This window comes from Ptychodera flava, chromosome 9 (assembly GCF_041260155.1).
Source record: "Ptychodera flava strain L36383 chromosome 9, AS_Pfla_20210202, whole genome shotgun sequence".
Taxonomy (NCBI): domain Eukaryota; kingdom Metazoa; phylum Hemichordata; class Enteropneusta; family Ptychoderidae; genus Ptychodera; species Ptychodera flava.
Genome location: NC_091936.1, coordinates 3296177 through 3319657, shown reverse-complemented (window position 1 = coordinate 3319657; position 23481 = coordinate 3296177). Strand labels below are relative to the sequence as shown.

At 36.8% G+C, this 23481-nt stretch overlaps 1 protein-coding gene across 1 annotated transcript; it reads left to right on the top strand.

The window, feature by feature from the left end:
- The first annotated feature begins 604 nt into the window (after nt 1-604).
- On the top strand, nt 605-23431 carry LOC139139769 (ADP-ribosylation factor-like protein 5B). The gene is made up of 6 exons (XM_070708674.1): nt 605-882; nt 15697-15757; nt 16660-16807; nt 17935-18018; nt 19313-19464; nt 19821-23431. The coding sequence occupies exons 1-6, from the start codon at nt 837-839 to the stop codon at nt 19864-19866; spliced, it is 537 nt and encodes a 178-aa protein (XP_070564775.1). The 5' UTR covers nt 605-836; the 3' UTR covers nt 19867-23431.
- The last annotated feature ends 50 nt before the right edge of the window (nt 23432-23481 follow it).

Below are 23481 nucleotides of genomic sequence, written 5' to 3'. Positions count from 1 at the left end.
CTGTAGCAAAATCGTCAGTATGTGGTTGGTTTTAACAAACTGATTACAGTAATATATTTGTAAAGTGATGAGAAAAACTTGTGTCAGAGCAAAAAACCAGCAGAACAACGGGTGTGAGAAGGTCGTCACAATAATAAATGAAGGCCTCGGCTGTCAATTCAAGACGTGAGTATTAGAATGGTGGTAGTCAAATAATATTTACCATTCTTGGCCAACTTGTCCAGTCGTGAGTACTGCATTCATTTGCACGTTTCCGGTATTCCGGGGATTCCCGCCCCTCTCGGTCTATAAGTCTTACTGGGCTAGTCCGTCGGACTGGTTTTGCGTTCATTCAGCGTTATGGTCACGATACTCATGAATAATCTATTGATCACTAAAGGATTCCCTGTAAAGTTAGGAATACCTTCGTATTTACGATTTTGAAGAAGTGCGGTGGATATTTACGCATGAAGCGGAAAAGTCGGTTTCGGAGAAATAGGGAAAGACAACGAAAAACATGACGTCACTGGAAACCTCTTCTGTCACGCCCCCTGTGCAGAACTGTGAGTCATCCCCCGTCGTCGCTAGGCGGCGTTGTTGAGTACCCATAATTCTATAACATTGCGCATGCGTAAGTTCGACACGTCTATTCTGGCCATTGCATTTTTGGGAAAGCCGTGATGACATCATAAGACAGTTTCGCTCCGAAATAACTTCCGTATCCCAAAGTTGTTGCGTCAAAACAAGAAGGGCACCGATACCTTAATGGTCAATCTTCACATTGGACCCGTATAGTGGAAGAAGTTCTGACTATACCTTTTTACGCTGTAGTAGACAATTTTTCAACGTTATGTGCAATGGGTGTACTGCTGGCAAAGTTATGGAGTCTATTCTCAAACGAAGGTAGGCTTAAAGACTATCGATTCGTTGTACGTACTTTCTGTGAATTTTAAATCGAGTTGTTAATGAAGGGGGTATTTCTTTCTTGTCTTAGGAGTTAGCCTTGTCAGAAGTATTTTGACGACAAAATATTTGTTACGTAGAGCTCATTTCCCCCATCTTGAAGGAACAAAGACACAAAGGCGTTAGGTTTCCTCCAAGTGACCACCATTGTTTACAACGATCGTCAGATCGGGCTCCTTTGAAAAAGGAATCTTATGATGTTGGTGTAAACGGTTCCGAAGAGCTATACATATCGAAATACTATCAAGCAACCATGGTATGTTTCAAAACGTGTGTGTGTTCAGTAAATGGTTACCTATCTATGACATATGTATGATAGCTTGCTTCCTGGCGTGACGTAACGAGAAATGACATCGACAACAATGACGGTCGAATGATGTATTTCAGTTAACCTGGTGTTATGTAGGTCATTTCCCCCCACACTCATCATGACCTGAGTTCAATTAGTCTAGAACATTCTCAAGGTCACTACCCTCAATGACCTCACAACCTTGAATTCAATTAGTCATGTTTGGAATGTTCTGGAAAGTTGATTAGTTGTGTAAGGGAGATAATTTTAGAACAGTAATTAGCATGTCAATAAAAGTTCTAGATTGTTCTTATATGCCTTTATAAAAGGGACGTGCTCAGCTTCCAGTCAGACTTTTGGGATCGTGTCTCTTGTGTGTTACTAAACTCCAGCAGTAGTCATTCTCAAGACTAGACTTTTCAAGACCTTCACTGCCAACGCTGGATTTATACTGTGGACTTTGTTCAGTTTCGAGCCTGCAAGCCAAAGGACTGTTCATTCATCCAACTGACTGTTACAACTCTGAGACTGGAGCTTTGCCGTCCCAGCTGAGATAAGTAGTCTGTACACTTTTAAAGCTTGTACTCTATCCCTGACTTAGCAATTAGTTTTATTTTCGTAATAAATTTTGTTTAAACGGAAACTGCTGAGTTCACCCTTTTGTTCGTTTTCTCTGCACGTAACAAAATTGGGGGCTCGTCCGGGAGACGAATATTTTGAGCCGTTTGACAACATTTTGCCTACCTTTTCAAAACTACTTTACACTGTGAACTCAGCGAAATTTAATCATGGCGGAATTCAAGCCAGACGAATTTATGGAGGACCTTGATCAGGACACATTTAATTCCCTCAGAAAAGACAACCTCATAGCACTGGCAAATTTCCTTAAAGTAGATGTCAAAAGATCTATGCGCAAGCGAGAGATACAGTTCAAGATTGCAAAACATTTAGTTGATTCAGGCCATTTTGAGGAGTCTGCCCTAAAAGATTATGAACCTGAGTCTTCCTTTGAACTCAGAAAATTAGAGTTAGAAATACAGGCAGATTTGGCACGTGAAAAGTTAGCAATGGAAGAAAGACAGAAAGAAAAAGAATTACAAATGAAAGAAAAAGAATTGCAAATGGAAGAAAAAGAAAGGCAGGAAAGATTAGAAATGGAAGAAAGACAGAGAGAAAAAGAATTGCGATTAGAAGAACAGCGATTGCAGGTAGAAATAAACGTTTAGAGCTTGGACAGTCAGGAAAATTCTTCCCTTCAGACAAGTTTGACATCACTAAGCATTTCAGGTTAGTTCCCCCTTTCCAAGAAAAGGATGTTGATAAATATTTCCTTCATTTTGAGAAAATTGCTCAGAGTCTGAATTGGCCTAAGGAGTCCTGCTATGCTTTTGCAGAGTGCTTTGGTGGGTAAAGCCAGAGAAATTTACATTCAGTTGTCAGTAGAACAGGCTTCAAATTATGATTCTGTGAAGGAATTAATTCTCAAGGGCTATGAGTTGGTGCCTGAAGCTTACCGTCAGAAATTTAGGGATTGTGAGAAGGTGAAAGATCAAACTTATGTTGAATTTGCTCGAACAAAAGAACAACTGTTTGATCGTTGGTGTTCTTCGGAAAAGGTCAGTCAGAATTATGACAAATTACGACAACTTGTTTTGATTGAGGAATTTAAAAGGTGCATCCGGAGTGACATCAAGACGTTTATCAATGGACAAAAGGCAGATACATTGGAGGTTGCTGCACGTTTGGCCGATGATTACTCATTGACTCACAAATCTTCATTTCTCAGCAAACCATCCCAGTCCTTTTCCTACAGAAACAATGCAGGTAAATTTAACTCCTCCTTTTCATCCAAGAATTTTTCAAAGGAGAGTAGGAAATCAAATGAAAACAGTTCACAAAATTCAAATAACACTCCCACATCATCAGATCCCAAGTCTCAATCTCCTTCTGACAAACAGTTCGGTACACTTTCTTGTAATTATTGTAAGAAAGACGGCCATTTAATGTCAGAGTGTTTCAAATTGAAAAGAAAACGTGAAGGTCAAAGTGGTCAAAGTGGATCTAAGCCCACCGGCTTTATTTCTTCATCAACTCAATTAGAGTCTAATAATGTGTGTAACACATTTTCTGAGGTTAAATCCCTCTCAACCCCAATTAATGAGGTCAAGGTCATTCTTCTCAAGATAGCATTATGGGTATTTTCGAACCATTTATTCATGATGGTTTTATATCACTTTCTAGTGATTTCTCTTCCGCTACCCCTGTCAAAATTTTAAGAGATACCGGGGCTTCCCAGTCTCTTTTGTTGGCAGATACCCTGCCGTTTTCTGAAAAGTCATTTTCAGGTTCTAAAGTTCTTATTAAGGGGTAGATTGCAATGACTTTATTCCTGTTCCTCTCCATAATGTCTATTTGTCTTCGGACTTTGTTTCTGGACCTGTGACTTTAGGTATTAGGCCATTTTTGCCTTTTGAAGGGATTCACCTTCTTCTTGGAAACGACCTTGCTGGGGACAAGGTCATTACTAATCCACTTGTGACTGATAATCCTAGTTTAGATCAAAATCCAGAGCCAATAGAGGAAGACATTCCCGGCCTTTTCCATCATGTGCCATTACTCGAGCCATGTCAAAGAAAACTTCCGAGAATCAAAATACTCTCAAAAATAATGTCACAGATGTTGACTTAAATGACACCTTTCTCAGTCAGGTGTTTGACACGGATCATTCCGTTATCCCTCGTGATTTGAAACTTCCAGTAAAACTTCTGCTGACCAAAGTCAGACATTTTCTAGATCAAATCTCATTGCAGAACAACACAAAGACCCAGATATTTTGTCTTTGTTTGACAGGGTAGATGATGAAGGTAAAACTTCAGATAGCTCTGTTTCCTATTATACAAAATCTGGTATTCTCATGCGTAAATGGAGACCTCCAGATGTCTTGGTTGATGACGACTGGGCTATAAAACATCAAATTGTGGTTCCAAAGCCCTATCGTGCTGAAATATTGCGCCTGGCCCATGAAACCCCCTGGGCTGGTCACTTAGGAGTCAGGAAAACTTATCATAAAATTCTCAGTCACTTTTATTGGCCTAATCTCAGGCAGGATGTAGCACATTTCTGTAAAACTTGTCACACATGTCAAATGGTAGGAAAGCCAAATCAGACCATTCCAAAGGCCCCTTTACAGCCAATTCCTGCATTTCAAGAACCATTTAGTAGGATACTAATAGACTGTGTTGGGCCCCTACCAAAAACAAGATCAGGAAATGAGTACATGCTGACAATAATGTGTACATCAACTCGGTTCCCAGAAGCCATACCACTGAGAAATATAAAGACAAAGACTATAGTGAAAGCTTTAGTCAAATTTTTCACTTTATTTGGCCTCCCTAAATGTGTCCAGTCCGATCAAGGCTCCAACTTTATGTCTGGAATTTTTCAACAAGTAATGGATCAGCTAGGCATTAAACAGTATAGGTCATCCGCCTATCACCCAGAAAGTCAGGGTACTCTTGAGCGATTTCATCAAACTTTGAAAAACATGATTAGGACCTACTGTTTTGACACAGAGAAGCAGTGGGATGAAGGAATTCATTTTTTGCTCTTTGCTGTTAGAGAGTCAATTCAGGAGTCTCTTGGTTTTAGCCCATTTGAGCTTGTATTTGGACATACAGTCCGTGGCCCACTTAAGCTCGTTAAAGAGAAATTCCTATCAGACGATGATGATTGTCTGAATATTTTGCAAAATGTGTCAGATTTTCGTACGAAACTCTCTAAAGCATGTGAATTAGCCAGAGAAAATCTTGAGTCATCTCAGCAGTCAATAAAAACCAAATATGATAAAAACACCTCAAAACGGAAGTTTGAACCAGGTCAAAAAGTTCTTGTTCTACTTCCAATTCCTGGCAAACCACTCCACGCTCGTTACTTTGGGCCATACCTAATTGATAAGAAATTAAGTGATTTAAATTACATCATAATAACACCTGACAGGCGAAAACAAAAACAGCTATGTCACATAAATGCTTAAGCCATATTTGGATAGGGATAATCCTACTATAACTCAGCCTGTCAGTGCAGTCAGTTCAAACCATTATGAAGATAGTGATACTGAAACTGACTTGAGTGAAAATACTCTAAACTCAAAGCTGGGCTCGGTCAAGCTTCAGAACTCAGAAATCCTGGAGAAGCTGGAGTCTACAAAGTTGGCACACCTCCAGCCAGAACAACAACAACAGGTGAAAGAACTGCTCCACGAATATAAACACCTATTTCAAGATGTTCCAACGAGGACAAACGTCATCTATCACGACGTTGATGTTGGGGACAGTAAGCCTGTAAAACAACATCCATACAGACTGAATCCAACAAAAGCGAAATATCTCCAGGAAGAAGTCAAATACCTGCTGGACAATGACTTTATTGAACCCAGTAAAAGTAACTGGAGTTCGCCGTGCATACTTGTTCCCAAATCAGACCACAGTTATCGTATGTGCACGGACTTTAGGAAGGTCAACACTTTAACAAAGACAGACACTTTCCAATCCCGAGGATTGATGACTGCATCGACCGAGTGGGAAAAGCCAAGTATGTGACAACATTTGACCTACTGAAGGGATTTTGGCAAGTCCCTCTGACGGATCGTGCTCGTGGAATATCCGCCTTTGTTACACCAGACGGATTGTTCCAGTACAAGGTGATGCCATTCGGAATGAAGAACTCTCCGGCAACGTTCCAACGGATGATCAACGACGTCATATCCGGGCTAGACGGGTGTGCAGCCTACGTTGACGACGTCGTCCTGTATAGTGACACCTGGGAGGAACACATCAAGCTCATGCGGAAGTTCTTTGAGAGACTGAGCAAAGCAATGTTGACTGTCAACCTTGCCAAATCTGAGTTTGGTTGGGCAAGGGTAACTTACCTCGGACATACTGTAGGACAGGTGAGGTAAAACCTGTTGATGCCAAAATCAGTGCCATTTCAAGTTTTCCCATACCAAACTGCAAACGACAACTGATGCGCTTTCTCGGTATGGCTGGTTACTACAGAAAATTCTGTCCAAATTTCTCCACAATTACTGAGCCTTTGACTAACTTACTTAAAAAGAAAGTAAAGTTTGTTTGGTCAGAGCAATGCCAACAGGCATTTGATACACTTAAAAGCCATACTGCAAAGTGCTCCAGTGTTGTCTGCACCAGATTTCACTTTGCCATTCAAATTAGCTGTGGATGCTAGTGATACGGCTGCTGGTGCTGTTTTATTGCAAGAGGATAGTCATGGGGTAGATCATCCTGTTTGCTATTTTTCACGCAAATTTAACAAATCCCAGAGAAACTACTCTACAATTGAAAAAGAGTGTTTATCTTTGATATTAGCTTTACAGCATTTTGAAGTTTATGTTACTTCTTCAAATCAGCCAATAGTGGTTTATATTGATCACAACCTCTTGTTTTTCTGCAGAAATTTAAAGGCAAAATCAGAGATTGCTAAGATGGAGTTTAATGTTACAGGAGTTTAATCTTGACATTAGACATATCAAAGGCAGAGACAATTTAATTGCAGACTGTCTCTCTCGTATTTAGAAATTATTGTTGTTCACTTTCAAGAAATTTTATTGTTGTTCACTTTCAAGAAATTTTACTTTAGAGTAAAACAAATTTGAGTACTTAAATCCTTTTCAAGATTACATTTGTAAAAGAAAGATTTTCTTTGAAAAATTTTCTTTTTTTGAAGAGGGGGTGTGTTATGTAGGTCATTTCCCCCCACACTCATCATGACCTGAGTTCAATTAGTCTAGAACATTCTCAAGGTCACTACCCTCAATGACCTCACAACCTTGAATTCAATTAGTCATGTTTGGAATGTTCTGGAAAGTTGATTAGTTGTGTAAGGGAGATAATTTTAGAACAGTAATTAGCATGTCAATAAAAGTTCTAGATTGTTCTTATATGCCTTTATAAAAGGGACGTGCTCAGCTTCCAGTCAGACTTTTGGGATCGTGTCTCTTGTGTGTTACTAAACTCCAGCAGTAGTCATTCTCAAGACTAGACTTTTCAAGACCTTCACTGCCAACGCTGGATTTATACTGTGGACTTTGTTCAGTTTCGAGCCTGCAAGCCAAAGGACTGTTCATTCATCCAACTGACTGTTACAACTCTGAGACTGGAGCTTTGCCGTCCCAGCTGAGATAAGTAGTCTGTACACTTTTAAAGCTTGTACTCTATCCCTGACTTAGCAATTAGTTTATTTTCGTAATAAATTTGTTTAAACGGAAACTGCTGAGTTCACCCTTTTGTTCGTTTTCTCTGCACTTAACCTGGATATAAATGACAACTCGGTACAAGTTTCCCCAAATATTATTGGTTCCATGGCAGAAAGTGCACTCTCTGTGTGAATATATATCTTACGTAGTTTCGTAGATGTTACTGGACATTCGGTCTCACCATGGACGTATCTATTTTTACGTCCATGCATGGACGTAGTGCCATCTTACAGAGCGGAGAAGACAGCATGTGGTTTTAGCAGTATGCGATTCGTAGTTGTAATGGAGGCAGAAGCGGTAATTCTAAGTTCATTGTTGTCATGATCCATTTCAGTTTCAATCTCACGTTTACTTAACTCCTGTGATCATATTTTGCATTTATATTCCATAAGACCTATTTTTTCCCATTGGCTGGCCGGCCGGCTGTTCCACAGCCGGAAATCCTCTGCGGCCGTAGACGTCATCACTGAATGAATACTAGTGCATGTCCTTTGTTATATTGTGACAACGTTCTGCTTTCACTGCTTCGAAGTGACGTGTTGTAACAACAGAGTTTTACATCAAAAAGGCAGATGTGACAGTGGCATTTTATGCAGCAATCACAATCGCCGGTTAACCTAGCTGACAGTTATTCCAGCTGTGACATTTGACAGCTCATTCAGTTGATTTCACCAGAGAGGTCGGAAGGAACCAACCTCCATGTGTCTGCTGATCAAGGTTGAATGCATATGCTTCATTGAATTTCAATAGCCTTGCTTTACAATGAAGGTAAAACACTAATACTAGCAAAATGTAGAAAACCCTAAAGCCTAACTATTAGCAGCTGTGATTTGGTGCATTGTACCTGTATTGTTGGATTTGTGATGTAATTTCTTTGTCTGCCCAAGGTCTCATTCCACTTCTGGAGGTCATGCTACAGCTACAAGGCACATCGGGTGATTGTTTTCTCTCTGCCATCAAAATATCATGAAATCAGTGTTTGAGTTACATACAGCAAATGTGAAACTGCCAGACAGTATCATTTCCCTGTCTGCCAAGTCAGTAAAAAGCAGTATTGAGCCAAAAACCATATACATTTTCACCAACTTGGCTTGGTATGTTATGGCAGCATTAAGTCTGAAAATCATGTTTACATTATCTCTGTTTTTGAGGGCCTTGAAATATTAAATTTTTACTAGTTCACTAGTAATCAACATGACCTGATTGGCTGGATAATGGTTAAAATAAGACATACGATTTCTCAGATCCTGTTTGAAACTATTACTTTGTTTATTATCACTGATATCAGTTTTCTGTTAATTAATGTGTAGTGTGTATGTGAATGAAAATGTTGTAGGATTATCAGGTGTAAGAAGGTAAATTTAGTGTAATAGCTTCTTTACAAAAAATTATCAAGAATAGAAAGTGTTATGTCATTACATCAGAGCAAACAAAATGACATGAATGGGGATTGAGTATTACCATAGATACTGACAGTAGTCTATGGTAATACAGGTAGTACACCATGCATGTACTGTGAGAGATAAAACATTTGAATAATCCTTGCCTAAATAAATTTATAAATAAAAATGTAGACTGGATTTCAGTTCTCCTTCCAACAATGACATGTACATAATATAGTTGTAGAATTGGTAAAGTGTCTTCAAAAAAGCCTGTAGTGGTCAAAAGAGGGACAGGTGATAGTTTTCTTTTGTTCAGTAGTACAGGTCAGGTCAAGGACATTTTATGGCTTTCAGACTCCTTTCTTCAATGCCCTTTTTCCATGTAGACCATACAGGTCACTTTAAGTGGTAAAAGAATATTAAACGATGTTTAGCTTGTTTTGTGTGAACACATGATTTCATTGCAAAATGATTACCTCAAGCTCTTCATTTGGTAAAAGTTTTTCATCAAACATCAAACAGATCTTAAATACATGTAGAGTGTACGGTGCAGGGATGGCACCGCAAACAGGTGAAGGAATGGTGCAGTGTCTTGTTTCTTTATACATTTCAAAAATTGTGTCTGGATCACTATAAACATGTTTCGAATATTCATGTTCATGATTGATGAAGATAAAATTTTTCCTTCATCTTCAAATTTAATTTGTTAACTTTTCTTTTCTTATATTTTACTAAAGCTGTGACATATTTGATGTAAGACAGTATCCAAAACGTCTTGAAGTATTCAGCCTTCCATGATGTACTATTAAACTACCAGTATTACATCTGGAAGGTAAATAGGTTATTAGTCTTTCAAGGCCTGCCTATTGTGTATATTCAGTGGCCTTTAAACCAAATTGCCGGTAGTGAATATGTCAATATGCAATCAGAAATGACTTTGTTCAGCTCGGTACATGAATTACACAAGAATGTTTTGAAGGAAGGATGATTTTTGACCTTCAAGGGCATAGAGATTTAAAGGGAGGGATACATGTATGTGTACTGGTATGGATAGCTGCCTAGCTTTGCTGTGAGTGATTTTGAGTGATAGTGTCTTGAGTGTTTGTATGTAAGGAGGAGGAGAGGACTGCAAGGTTACACTGAGCACGTTCCTGTACAGTCATTGAACTCAATAGTCCATCAGACAGTCACCAGCAGGAAATACCATCTACATATTTGCCATTTTCATGCATGTTTATAATGTACCTCTTCAGTAGATTTCAGCATGTTTGTTGCTGTATGTGTGCTGGATCATCATTTTTTTCATGCATCTACCTACACAGGTACACAGAGTTAAAGTTTTACATATACATGAATACTATAAAATAGGGTACACATACTGTAACTGGTGTTTTGGGATTTGATGTAGTAATGTAATTAGGTGTGTGGTATTGTTGCTTTTTTGTCAATGTCAGTTAACACTTTTCAAAAAGCTGATCATCACATAACCTGTTGTCTGTCACTTCCACACAACCAGGCTACTGTATATTTTGCTAGGAACAGCGGAAACCTTCGACATTGTTTTGCTTCTCACAGGCCAGACATACATGTATGTCACCAGTGACATTTGACCTTCACTTCCTACCTGCCTTGGAGAATTCATTTGAACCATATGATATGCCAGACAGATTCCAATGCTAACTGTCTGGTCATTACTTTCTTTTGCCATTGTAAAGAAATATAAAACACTTTGAGTTAGCCAGGCTGTCTGGGTTCTGCCATCATAGTACATGTATTGTGCATTACAGCAGTTTGTAAGACAAATATTTATCACAGCCTCTCAGCTGACTAGACCCACAGGGAGAAAGTCTCTTTTGGTATGTTAATAAAGTGCTCTTTGCATCTGATTTCTCAACAGCTGTTTATGCAGTATTAAAAGGATGCATTTCATTTTCTAATATGTGTAAGAACTGTTGTCAAATGCTAGTGTGTAAATGCCTTTGTCTGTAATGGAAGAACTTACATGTACAGCATACTAGAATTGTGATTGTGGAAGGGCCTGTATACAATCCATACTTTCTTTTATATTGCTTTGAGGACTGGGTCTGGATTTGATGAAAATTAGTATCTATGTATTTAGCAGTCAGCTCTTTTGTAGCTATTTTGAAAAATACTATTCATTCCTTGGAAACGAAATGGTATTGCCCTAACCATCATTTTATCATTTAGAGAAATCAATGCAAACATGTCTCTGTTTACATGTATGTTTGTTCATAAGTAATATAATTGGACTTGGAAATGGGTCATGGGGTTATTACTTGTATTTATGCCAAGATTTAAGACAATATTTTTTATTTCCTTTTACAGAATTGGCAAATTTCTGAAACAAAGGTTACCTTAAAGAAATCTTACCAATGGCAGATTTGTAAAAAAAAGCAAAATTTGTACAAATAGACAGACTTGATCACATCTATTGGATCAGTTGAATTGCTTTTTACAGAGATACATGTAGTTTGCCAAACTGTAGAATGCCAACACCAATGTTAATAATGGCCATTCACTTGTGACCCATTATTTACCTAATGCTTGTTTGAAATTTAACAAAATGTTATTCATGAACTCTTCATGAACAACATCTTACCACCAACTTTTCCCAGTAGTGTTACAAGCCAGTGAGATCTGTGTTGAAAGTGAAGTGAGAATGTTTGAGAGTATTTAGAAATCTGTCAGACAAAGATAGGGCAACAATGTTTTACCAGCTGTTCACTGACATCTTTACCCACGTATGAAACAACGGTCTCCTCAATCAGTGCTGGGATATTGGGTTCCTTTACATTTGTTGCTGTTCTGTTTCACATACAAGAATTATGTGTAGGATAAAAGTGTAAATTGTTGACAGGGTTTGTTAGCATGCAGAAAATGATATGCCACCATTTTACATGTAAGGATTATGTCTGACCTGTTAGCATGAATAGACATATATCACACCTTAGGGACTTTGTTAGCTAAAATAAATACTTGATGCTTGACCCTCCAAGCCCTTCACTGGCTACACAATGTCACCCTCTCCAGTGTATGAAATAACTTTGCTCATTTGGTTTGGGAAGCCCACTTTTGCAAGGCTTTGACGTCAGTCAATGTTTGGGCACATATTTGTGAAAAATAGACATTAGAAGCTACATGTATGTAGCTAACCAGGGCTGCTGGCAAATCTATCTGCACAGTGACACTGTTAAGGGGTGGACCATTTGATATCCTGGGGGGGGGCTTGGAAGATTGGTGGAGAGCCATTATTTTTTTTTCCCACGTGCTTCACCATGAATTATTTTTTTTCTACAGGGCATATGCTGGCAACTTTTTTTTTCACTTTTCTTCTTCGAGATATATATTTTTTTTTACCAAATTTCGGTGCAATGTTTGTTTGCTTGGTTTTTCACACCCAGAAACAAGATGCTGTTCTATCGCACACAGACTATATTCAAGAAACTAAATAAAGATATGTAAATACATGTACATTTTTGATTCACTTTACAAAAACATATTTGTAAGATCATGTACATTTATGGCATTTACTTGTCAGTGTTGTCTTTACATTGAAAGTAGACGGGTAATTTAAGAAAGTAGACGGGTGGACTGCGAGGGAGCGAAGCGACTGAGCGGCGAGTGAGCGTAGCGAACGAGGGGGGGGGAGAGCGCGAGAGGGGGGTGTCCCCCCCTCTCGCAAGGCGAAAAATGAAATTTTGGAGTGGAAATGGTTTTCTCTGGTGGCATCTGAGGTGACATTTATAGACTGAAACAGTACTTTTGTTGTGTGTCTTAGACGTGGCTCACATACAACAAAAACAAACATGTTTTGTTTTTATTATTTATGACACACTTATGGTTTTATTCGCAGTGAAGATGTAACATTTAATCTTAAATCACCCGCTGTCTGCTCATTTCATTGCCCATTTCCCATTCTTCATTACCACATAGTAGTTTCCCCAAAACCATCAAACTCATTCGCTTTTGTTAAGAAAAACATTGGTATGATAATTCACTATAACAGTGTTCGCATTTACGAATAAAACATGCGTATATAGAAAACTCATAACAATGAAAAAATGTGTAGAGAGTCGATCCAATGCGTAATAATATTACGCATTGGATTGAGTCTCTACGCATTTTTTCATTGTTATGAGTTTTCTATCCGCAAACGATAATAGTAAAATGTTTGCAGGCTGTCTCTCTTCTTGTGGTATTTTGACAAAATCCATACATTCAGATTTACACATTTCTAGAAAACACTGGTGAGCAATTTCAATTTCAGCATACTTCCTCTAATCAGAAGGTCATGTATACTGTACAATTGTTCATATTCAGTTATTGTTCCTCAAGCTTGAAATGGTTTATGCTTTATAAAACTCCAGAGCTACTGCTTAATTTTTATTGATGCTGCAGTGTGCATCGAACAATTGCCAAGATTTTTTTTTTCCGAGTTGCAATGGTCCATAATTGTTTTTCCATCAGCCACTTAAAGCCAGATTTTTTTTTTCGAGCAACTCCACCTGGCATCTTTTTTTTTCCCCAAATCTTCCAAGCCCCCCCCCAGGATATCAAATGGTCCACCCCTAACATTGATGCATATCATATTCTAAAGCAAGTCATTCTTCACATCACAGTACTTTCATAACATGGTTCATACAGTAGTTTTTCAGAATTGTTTTTCTGTCTCATAATGTTATACACATTGGTGTAATAACTTTTATGTTTCCCCACATTAACACTGTAACAGTACCATTGCATCAAAGTAGGATTTGTAGTCCCCATTAGATGTCGTTTTGACTCTTTGAATAAGAGGAGTACAACAAACTGTATATACCGGTAATTTGTATTTCATAGTCATTGTTACACCAAGTCAAATCATAGCAGATGATCAGTGTTTCTTTTTCAATGAGAACTGACCTAACACTACCATATTCAGTATTACTATCGGTATGTACATGTAGTTGCGTGGAAATTTTATTGTAAAGAGGGTTAGTGTCTTGCAATGTTTGTGTGGAAGGTGTAGCTCTGGTCAAGGAGAAAGGTTTTTGTTACAATAACTGAGTTCAAGACACTGCTGAATGTGCATATGTTAATTGAAAGAGATGTACTCTGTGACAGCATACCATAGTTGTACTCTCTATGGTCCATTGATCAAGTGATTTCATCCACACTTTACAGGCATTTCTCTTCAATTTGTGTAATAGGTTGAAACAATACACTATGGACTTAATCTTTTCACAAATATACCTCATTAACACTCAGTTTAAGCATTAATGACTAACTGTTAACCACTTTCCAGCCTTAAAAAATATCTCATACATGTAATTGTTTCATGTACATCTATCATCAATGATGAATTGTCTAGGTTTAAAACATCCCAACTACATGTGTAAAATGCACTGAAGGTAATGAAAAGATTTCATACAAATGTAGTTTTGACATATTGAGTCAGTCATCTAGAGGCTGTTTTTGGAAACATGGAAACCAAAATCGCCGTGGGAAAACATGCTTGCATAAACATGTATCTGAAAACCGGATACTGTACACTACATGATCCGGTTGTTCTGTAGTTACTATTTGCAAATCAAGATCCTCATTCATGTACATTGTACTGGAAAACAATGTAACATTTAGTTGTTTTCACTCATGCTATTGTTTTCACCTTTGAAAAGAAATGCCCAGAGAGTCATAATTTGTGTCTTTTGATGTTCAATGTCATGTACATAAAAGTAGCTTTGTCCAGGTAGTTCATGCATGTTTTAAACTCTTTCAAATACTAAACTGTGAGTTACATAATAACAAATATCACTTGTAAAATTTTCAACTTGTTTTAAAATTTCTTTTACAAGTTCACTCAATGTGACAATACATATGTGTGTATGAAGATTGGTATTTGCGAAAGCAGTCTCATTAAACTAACACTTTAAAATGTTCAACTGTTATTCAAATCTCTTGCTTGATGCTCATGTGCAATTCATGCATTTGCTACATGTATACATACAGTACATGATATGTGTATTTCACAATGTACTGAATTGCCTACACGTTTCACATAATTCATAGACTACTGTATATACAGTCTACTCATCGGACTAGTGAATATACACAGTCTACTCATCTGACTATTGAATATACAGTCTACTCATCTGACTATTGAATATACAGTCTACTCATCTGACTATTGAATATACAGTCTACTCATCTGACTATTGAATATACAGTCTACTCATCTGACTATTGAATATATAGTCTACTCATCTGACTATTGAATATACAGTCTACTCATTGGATTATTGAATATACAGTCTACTCATCTGACTATTGAATATACAGTCTACTCATCTGACTATTGAATATATAGTCTACTCATCTGACTATTGAATATACAGTCTACTCATTGGATTATTGAATATACAGTCTACTCATCTGACTATTGAATATAGTCTACTCATCTGACTATTGAATATAGTCTACCCATCTGACTATTGAATATACAGTCTACCCATCTGACTATTGAATAAACAGTCTACTCATCTGACTATTGAATATAGTCTACTCATCTGACCATTGAATATACAGTCTACTCATCTGACTATTGAATATACAATCTACTCACCAGATTGAAATCGTGAGGGAGCATAATGGAATGCTGGAAATGAACATAAAAAACATTTGTGTAGATGCGAAGTCATCAACAAATATTTTTCTCAACATTCTCAGAGGAAAAGTGCTCCAACATTTGTTGGTCTTGGTGTTACCACAGAATTTGATAAATTGCCGTGTCATATTTTTTTTTCTTTCCTTTTCAGAACATAAAGTCATCATTGTAGGTCTTGACAATGCAGGGAAAACAACAATTTTATATCAATTGTAAGTATGATCCCAACCAAAAATCCTAAATAAGTAATGTCAAAATATACAAAATGCCAATGATGAATTCATTATTGTGTAAATGATTTTTCAGTAAAAATCTTCACAGTTCTTTGTGTTTGTGTTTGTGTTACATGTTTCTGTTATTGCAACTCCTCCATCACTAGTTGAGTTTTACCATATTACAGGTACATGTACCGTTCTTATTTGACGTAATGGCCAAAATTCTACTATTTACTTGGTATCATTCCGTAGCATCAATAATGTCACACGGCATTCTTCGAACAGTGCAGTGTTGTTGCATAGCTGTAGTGTTGTGACTCATGTAAGCCCTCAGTTGTATGGCAGTAGCTGTCTATATGTATATTTATTGAACCTATTGCAAACTGGCTTCAAACGGTAACAGGGAAGTGATTACAACCCAGGTGTACCTATTGAAATGTAAAACACTGTACAACAGTTACAATGTCAAATGAAAAGTGAATTGACAGTGGTCACAGATCAAGGAAGTCATAGTTGAAAACGATTTTACATCGGTCACAATAATATGATTTTGATATTCAATAGTATGACCTGCAAAGTATGTGCACTTCCTTATACAGTACTTGTACAGTAGGTTTACGGTTTCATCTGACTCAATGCAAAAACCATATGTCATTGAAGCCAACAATGTTTTCTCGATTGACATATGTTCTGACAAACAATAAGTTGTTTTACTAGCAGTGAAAAGCTCTCATGCAGAGAAAATGTCCCTCCAAACTTGACTGTTTAGACAAACGTAAAATCAGTGTAATGAAATATATCTGTACACAACCATCCTTTATTGAAAACCAGAGTTGACCCTATCAAGTGTTTGAATTAGCCTGTAATTTGAAATGCTGTGTTTTATTTCTGGATTTCAGTTTGATGAGTGAAGTTGTTCACACGTCACCAACAATAGGAAGCAATGTAGAAGAAGTTAATTGGAAAAATATTCACTTTTTAATGTGGGACATAGGTGGACAGGAATCACTACGTTCTGCCTGGCCTACCTACTATACTAACACAGATGTAAGTAGATGATGTACCGTATAGTTATCTCGTTCTGATGTTTTACACAATGGTCAACATGTGTAGCCTTCCATGATATCTTTCATTCTCAAAATCATGGTAAATTACCAACTCTTTGTGCCCTATAGAACATTGCTTATAATACTGTATACATCGTTTGTTGTGGAATGCAACAGAGAATTTCCTAGGGAGTAGGGTTCCAAGCATACATAACAAGATGTTTGTTATTTATAGGGTTGTAATATTCCTTGCATAATTGGTGATTCATTAGTGTTCATGCATTCATTCTCTGGTGTACAGACATATGCTGCATTACTTTTCAACTTTTAGGAGCCTCCTTTTGTGTATGTCCAGACTTTGTGTATTTCCATGTAAAACAAACTTGATCATTTGAAGATATGGGATAAAAGTATTATCATTGCAAATGAAAACATTTTTTTTTTGCCTTGATACATACATCAGTCCAAGAAATGCAGGAGTATTACTCACCCATTTACTGCCAAATTTAGACACAATTTATGTGTTTATACATGTACATGTGTATTTTTATCAGGCAAGATCATACTAGCTATGGCAGGATGAATGCCTTTTTGTCATTTTTTATCAATAAATAATCGTTATATGATGATGTGCTGGTAAAGCATACTGATAATTGACAGCATTTGGAGGTACAGTGTCTGTACTGAGGGGTAAAATTCACCATTCAGCTTGTCATCTCTTTCTTGCAAGATGTTTTGTACCTCTGTTCCAATTCAACCAGCCAGGCTGGACATATGTCTCACTTTTTATTTGAAATACTGGAAAATAAATCCATCTGTGCATGTATGTATTTTGCCCCAGTGATTAGAAGTGTGGATATCAAATAAATTTCAGCGTCATAATGTATACTTGAACGAGGTAAAATCACTACCCTATGTAAAAGGATTTGACTGTTAAGTCCTGCTAGTAGCGTCTGAAATGATTTAGACTTTGCAAATGAAAATGTTTCTGCTGTACAGTGTACAGTGTTACTTAAACAATACCATCAAAGTATGAAATGGTTTAAAGAACTTGGTCATAGAAATACAGTGACTTTTGAATTCTTTTTAATTTCAATAATGTCAAGTTGTTTTTTTGTTTTATTGCAGTTTGTAATTATTGTTGTAGATAGTACAGATAGGGAAAGACTGCACATCACTAAAGAAGAACTTTACAAAATGCTGGCTCATGAGGTAAGATATCATAGCAAAAGACACAGTGAGGGATTAGGAGATGATTTGAGGTGAAGGATATGTGGAAAGTCGTCAAAAGCAACATTAAATCTATTGTGTCAGTACAACTCTGTCCAAAACAAATAGGGCAGCGAAATCAAGTGGAAATATATCAGTAATGAATATAAACCAGAGAAAAAACCTCTCCAAGGTCATGGTCCATTCATACATGTAAATTATCATTGTTTTATCATGAACAACCATAAAAAGTATGTGACATTGGGCATATACATCAGTATGCACTGCCTGTCCATGTGACAATGATAGATCTATTTTTAGCTCTCTTCTTTATTACTTTGCATGATTTGTAGGTAGCTTATCATATGCTGGTCAATTGAAAAGGCCTTGAAAAAAATGACAAATTCAAAAATTATATGTGGAATTTTCATCAAACAATGATAGTATTTCTCATTAATTATAAATGCTTGTTTTTTTGACAATGTTAGTTTCAGGTCACATGACATTTTGAGCTTCAATATTTTAATTTAAATTGCTATAAATTCTGTGTTTTCATAACATAGGGTATTGCAACATAAGTTAAGCGTACTATAGAAATCTGATATTCATGATATGATTGTGAGGGTGCTATCAATATCAGCTCCATGAGCATCAATGCTGAGGGCAGGCAACAAACTCTGATCTTTATTTGTTATCATGTGTTAGTAATTTTATCACACCAAACAAAGGCCTCTGTATCTAAATTATTTTATATTTGTATGGTCATTGTCAAGGAGTACATTTGATTCCTTACAAGTCTCAAGAAAGACCAATTTCTACATAATCTAAGTTATTGATACAAATTTCTAACAGTTATTCTCCTAATTGTCAACTTGAATAGTGTGATACTGAAAAAGTCTTGCTGCTAAAACATTGAGCATAAATATGTCATCTCAGGCTGTCATGTTGCTTATTCTTGCTATTGAGATTGCTGGCAATGTGATTGCATGGGACACTAATGGCTACTTGACAATTTCATCTATCTCTCCTGATAATGACATTGCACAGGTTTATTCTCATTTGATGTGTTCAATAATTACTTGTCAGCTGGACAGCTCATGTGTCATAAACTTTTCATCAATAGCAGTGTCTTTATCTGTGAATTCACTGATGAAATTCAAGTAATTCATCACAAATTACTCAACATACAGTAATCTCCATTATTATTTTGAGTTAAAAGAAGTGGATTGTGTTGGTAATTTAAGAACAGTGTTTTGTGTATTTACAAAGATTCATGGATTTCAATCTTTGATTTCAGGATTTGAGGCATGCAGCAGTACTAGTTTATGCCAATAAACAAGACATCAAAGGCTCTATGTCAGCAGCAGAAATTTCACAACAGTTGAACTTGACATCAATAAAAGATCATGGATGGCATATACAGGCGTGTTGTGCACTTACTGGGGAAGGGTAAGTGTCATTCATTTAGCAGTACTGTGTATATGTTATGATTATCTCTACGGTCATTCCTGTCAGCATTTTGTTCAGTTGTGACAGTATGATAAGTAATTCAATAATTCATAACAAACAACAACTAGGCTACAACCATTTGTGATGTTGTCTTAAATCTGATGGAATTGATTTCAGAAAGTTATATCTTCACCATGTTGGATGAGATATCAGAAAGTTATATTGTCATACCTCTTAATTCTCATATTACAGAAAAAGTAAGATTTCACATATTTCACATAAAATTTCACATATTTATGACTTCATAAAGTGTTTCTTTTTTCATGCTGAATGCTGTGTCTTTGTTTTTCCCACAGGCTGTACAATGGTTTAGAATGGGTCACACATCAAATCAAGAGGTGATACTGCCAATGCCCTAGGATTTTAATTTAGAAAAAACTTTTCACGTAAAGAAATATTTATAGCTCACACTTCTAGATCTCTCTGAAAGAAAATCAATAGTTTTGAACCTGTTAATTTAAATATTAAGTATTTGAAACTTATTTTTAAAAAGACAAAACATATTGTATGGTCAGTGTAAGTTCCATTCATTGATTTATGTGATCTTGTACTTCTCTACGGAGCAAATTTCATTTGTCATACAAGATGTGTTGTTCTTGATGTTTTGATCTGAAATATTTGTTTCTTATTTGTAAAGACACATTATTTTAAAGATTTCTTAAGACATCATCATAACGGGTTTGCCCATTGCCTTGCATGATGTGATTTTGTCATGTGATCAAGCAGGACCAACCCCAGTCAACTTGACATAAAAGTCTACTGTGTCATTGAGAGTGTGGTGAGTGGACTATAAGCCAAGGTAGCATGGCTCTATTCTGGAATACTACATCAATGTCAACAGTACTTTAGAAAGACATACCTGGAATCCTGTTGAATTATAAGCCCAACATTGTCTACCGTAAGTGTTTAGACTACATAAGTCTCCCAGCATTAAAGCAACTTTTGAATTTCCGCAAAGAATAATTTTCATCTTATCAAAAATGAAACTATTCTAGTAATCACACCACAAAGAAGGTACCATGGTACCAGCTCTTTCATGTCTGCCCGATAATCTGCTCAGTCGTCTGCCCTGTATGTTGCTAAGTGGTCTGCTCTGTAGTCTGCTCAATGGTCTACTCTGTAAACTGTTTGTCAGTCTTCACAGTAGTCTGGTCAGTGGTTACCTGTGTAGTCTGCTCACATAGCCTACTCTCTAGACTGTTGTCAGTAAATAGGCAAACAGTCTGCACAATGCAATGGTCAGCTTATAGTCTACTTTTTAAACCACACAAGTCTGCTCTATAGACTGTACACTATACCTGCTCAGTAGCATCACCCCTTTACAGTATGCTAAGCAGTTGAAAATGTACTTTGTATGTAGAGATTGTATGTGACAACAACTCTAGAAATACCTACACCAGTGTTTTTGTTAAGGGAGGTATGCAGGTAAATGATATCAGAGTTCTCAAATCATTTTACCTGAGTTCCCCTTGGTACATCAATACAATCAGATTAGGGGACAGCAGAAATGGAAGCAGGGTTCCCAAATCATATACCAATGTTACCCACCCTTAGCAAAAACACAGCTTACAGGACTGGTCTAGCTATGTTTACCCTTCAGGAAAGTTATAAAGCTATACTCTGTTCAGTCTGTTTTTATTCGTAAACTTTGTGAAGAACAATGCTTCCAATTGTCAGCTTAGATTTTATGTGAAATGATAAGATTGTGTATATCCGTCAAAATGAAGAGATCAGTTGTTTTTCATTAATTTTTGCGAGTCTGATGTTTTAATGTGAAATCTTAGATCGTGTTTTCTCCTAGGGTATTTCTGTTTTGTTTTGCCTATGTTTTCTTGTTTGTGTTATTTTATGGAGGTGGTCAGTGTTACAGCTATTGATGTCTGTCTGTTTCACTGCTTCAGCCACTTTCTACACTGTGGGTTTTACCTCATTCTTGATTTGTCAGAAATCTAAAATATATTTTTTGTATATGACTGTCCTGTTTTCTGTGTGTATCTGTAATTTCATTAGAACACTGGTAGAAGTGTATGGCACATTTTAAGACACAGCTATGTAATTACAAGGGGTTTGGGGGTTACTGTCCTATTTCTGAATTTTAGACTCATTTTCTTACTATTCTCTACTGTCACATCATTATTCTACAAAATTATGACATACAAAGTGTCATAGTTTCCTAAGACTGCACGGTGTATGCATTATGTGGTCAGTGTCTGATATACCTCAGTCTGAGTGCATGTATCACTTCCAATATGCCCTGCATAGTTGATAACTCTTCATTTGTTCTTTCTTTTTGATCAAAGAAAGCAGAGTTTAACAGAAGTGCCATACCTTATTGTGCTAATGTTCCATTATAGCTGCCACAGCATAATGGCCCACAGAACAGAAGAATCTTTGAGCCTGTTAGAAATAAAATCATTGAATGGGGTTGACAAGGTTGCTGTTTCTACTTTAAGTTATCAATACACCGATTGTAAAAGCCCAGTCCTCTCAGCTGATACAAACGATAGAGTTGTCAAATTAAAGGTATACAGTCACCTGTAATCTAAATATGCCCATATATGGTCAGAGGGGCGTTCCTTGGTATTCAAAATGCCCATCTGAGGGCGCTGTTTTTAAAAAGCGGCCACCCGCTTAAAATCCTTGATTGGTTAGATTTTCTCTTTCCATGGTAACTGTGGCAAAATTGGAACAGGTGACAGTATACCTTTAACATAACACGTTAAATATAGTCATTATTTGGAAGCTGTCCCCGGACCATACATATCCTAAGGCAGAAATGAAACGTGACCATCCTCATCACAAGGTGATATTATCGTTTCTTTAATAGTCCTAGTTATATCATGGAGGACATTCTTGAATGTGGTCAGCAATCTCAAACCAAATTAAATTCACTGTATTTACAGCATGTAATTTCAATCAAACACCATTATTCATAACAGTGACTGTGGTGTAGTTAGAGTAGAACTTTGGATGCTAACCAGCCAACTAAAATGATCTGATCATTGTTTCACAGTTTGATCTAGTCTTTACAGAATTATTTCATGTTCAGACTTTGAGAATTGACTGCCACAGGGTGAGAAGTAAAGTCACTTTTAAAATGACAACCAGTGTTTGAAGACTTGAATATAAGGACATTAAATGCATATTGTTATACAAGTACATGCCAGATTTCCAACAGTTGAGAGGACGAAATGATGATTTGCGTTGGTTGAACGTTCAGTGTCATTCTTTTAACTCCATGTGGAAAGCACTGCAATGACAGATGTAATTTGTGTTTGAGTAATGTCTGTGAAAAGCATGTTAAGTTACTGTATTGGGGATTGTACTGTCCAGCCAACTGCTCATGTTAAACCATTTTTCCAGCACTCAAGATCACCATTCTGTTTTTTCATTTTGAATAGGACATTCCATTAGTAGATAGGGGAAAAGTTTAATAGAGGGATATAGAAGTGCCTTCTTCAACTTCTCTGCCATTACCTGTTTGACCCCTGTGCAGTGGTGGTAGAGATGAATCTGAGCTAGATATGGTCATACAGACATTCTTGCATGGCCAGTGAAATTCTTGTACAAATGTAATATCTTTCAGTTTCTAGTAGAATGGACAAAATGGCTATGTAAATGCTGTGAATAATGTGTCCCCAGGGTTAAGTGGTCATTGATTATTATCTTTTTGAGCACTATAAAAATAAAAACAGGAAGTAATATTGCCCTCACATGGGCTGTAAACCAGTTACTTTTGTTTAGTTTCCTGATGCTGATTTTGATGATTGTTCAGTTGTTGATTTCAGACAAAGGAATAACTTTTAAGTGAGTGTGTAACAAGCTCAATTCTATTACTCTTTGAAATCTGTATCTTTCATATTCTAAAACTGATAAATATATTGAATAAATGTCATTTGTTTCTGAATTTGTACAGGAGTCCTCGTTATTTCAAGGAATGCGATACGTTTCTGTAAT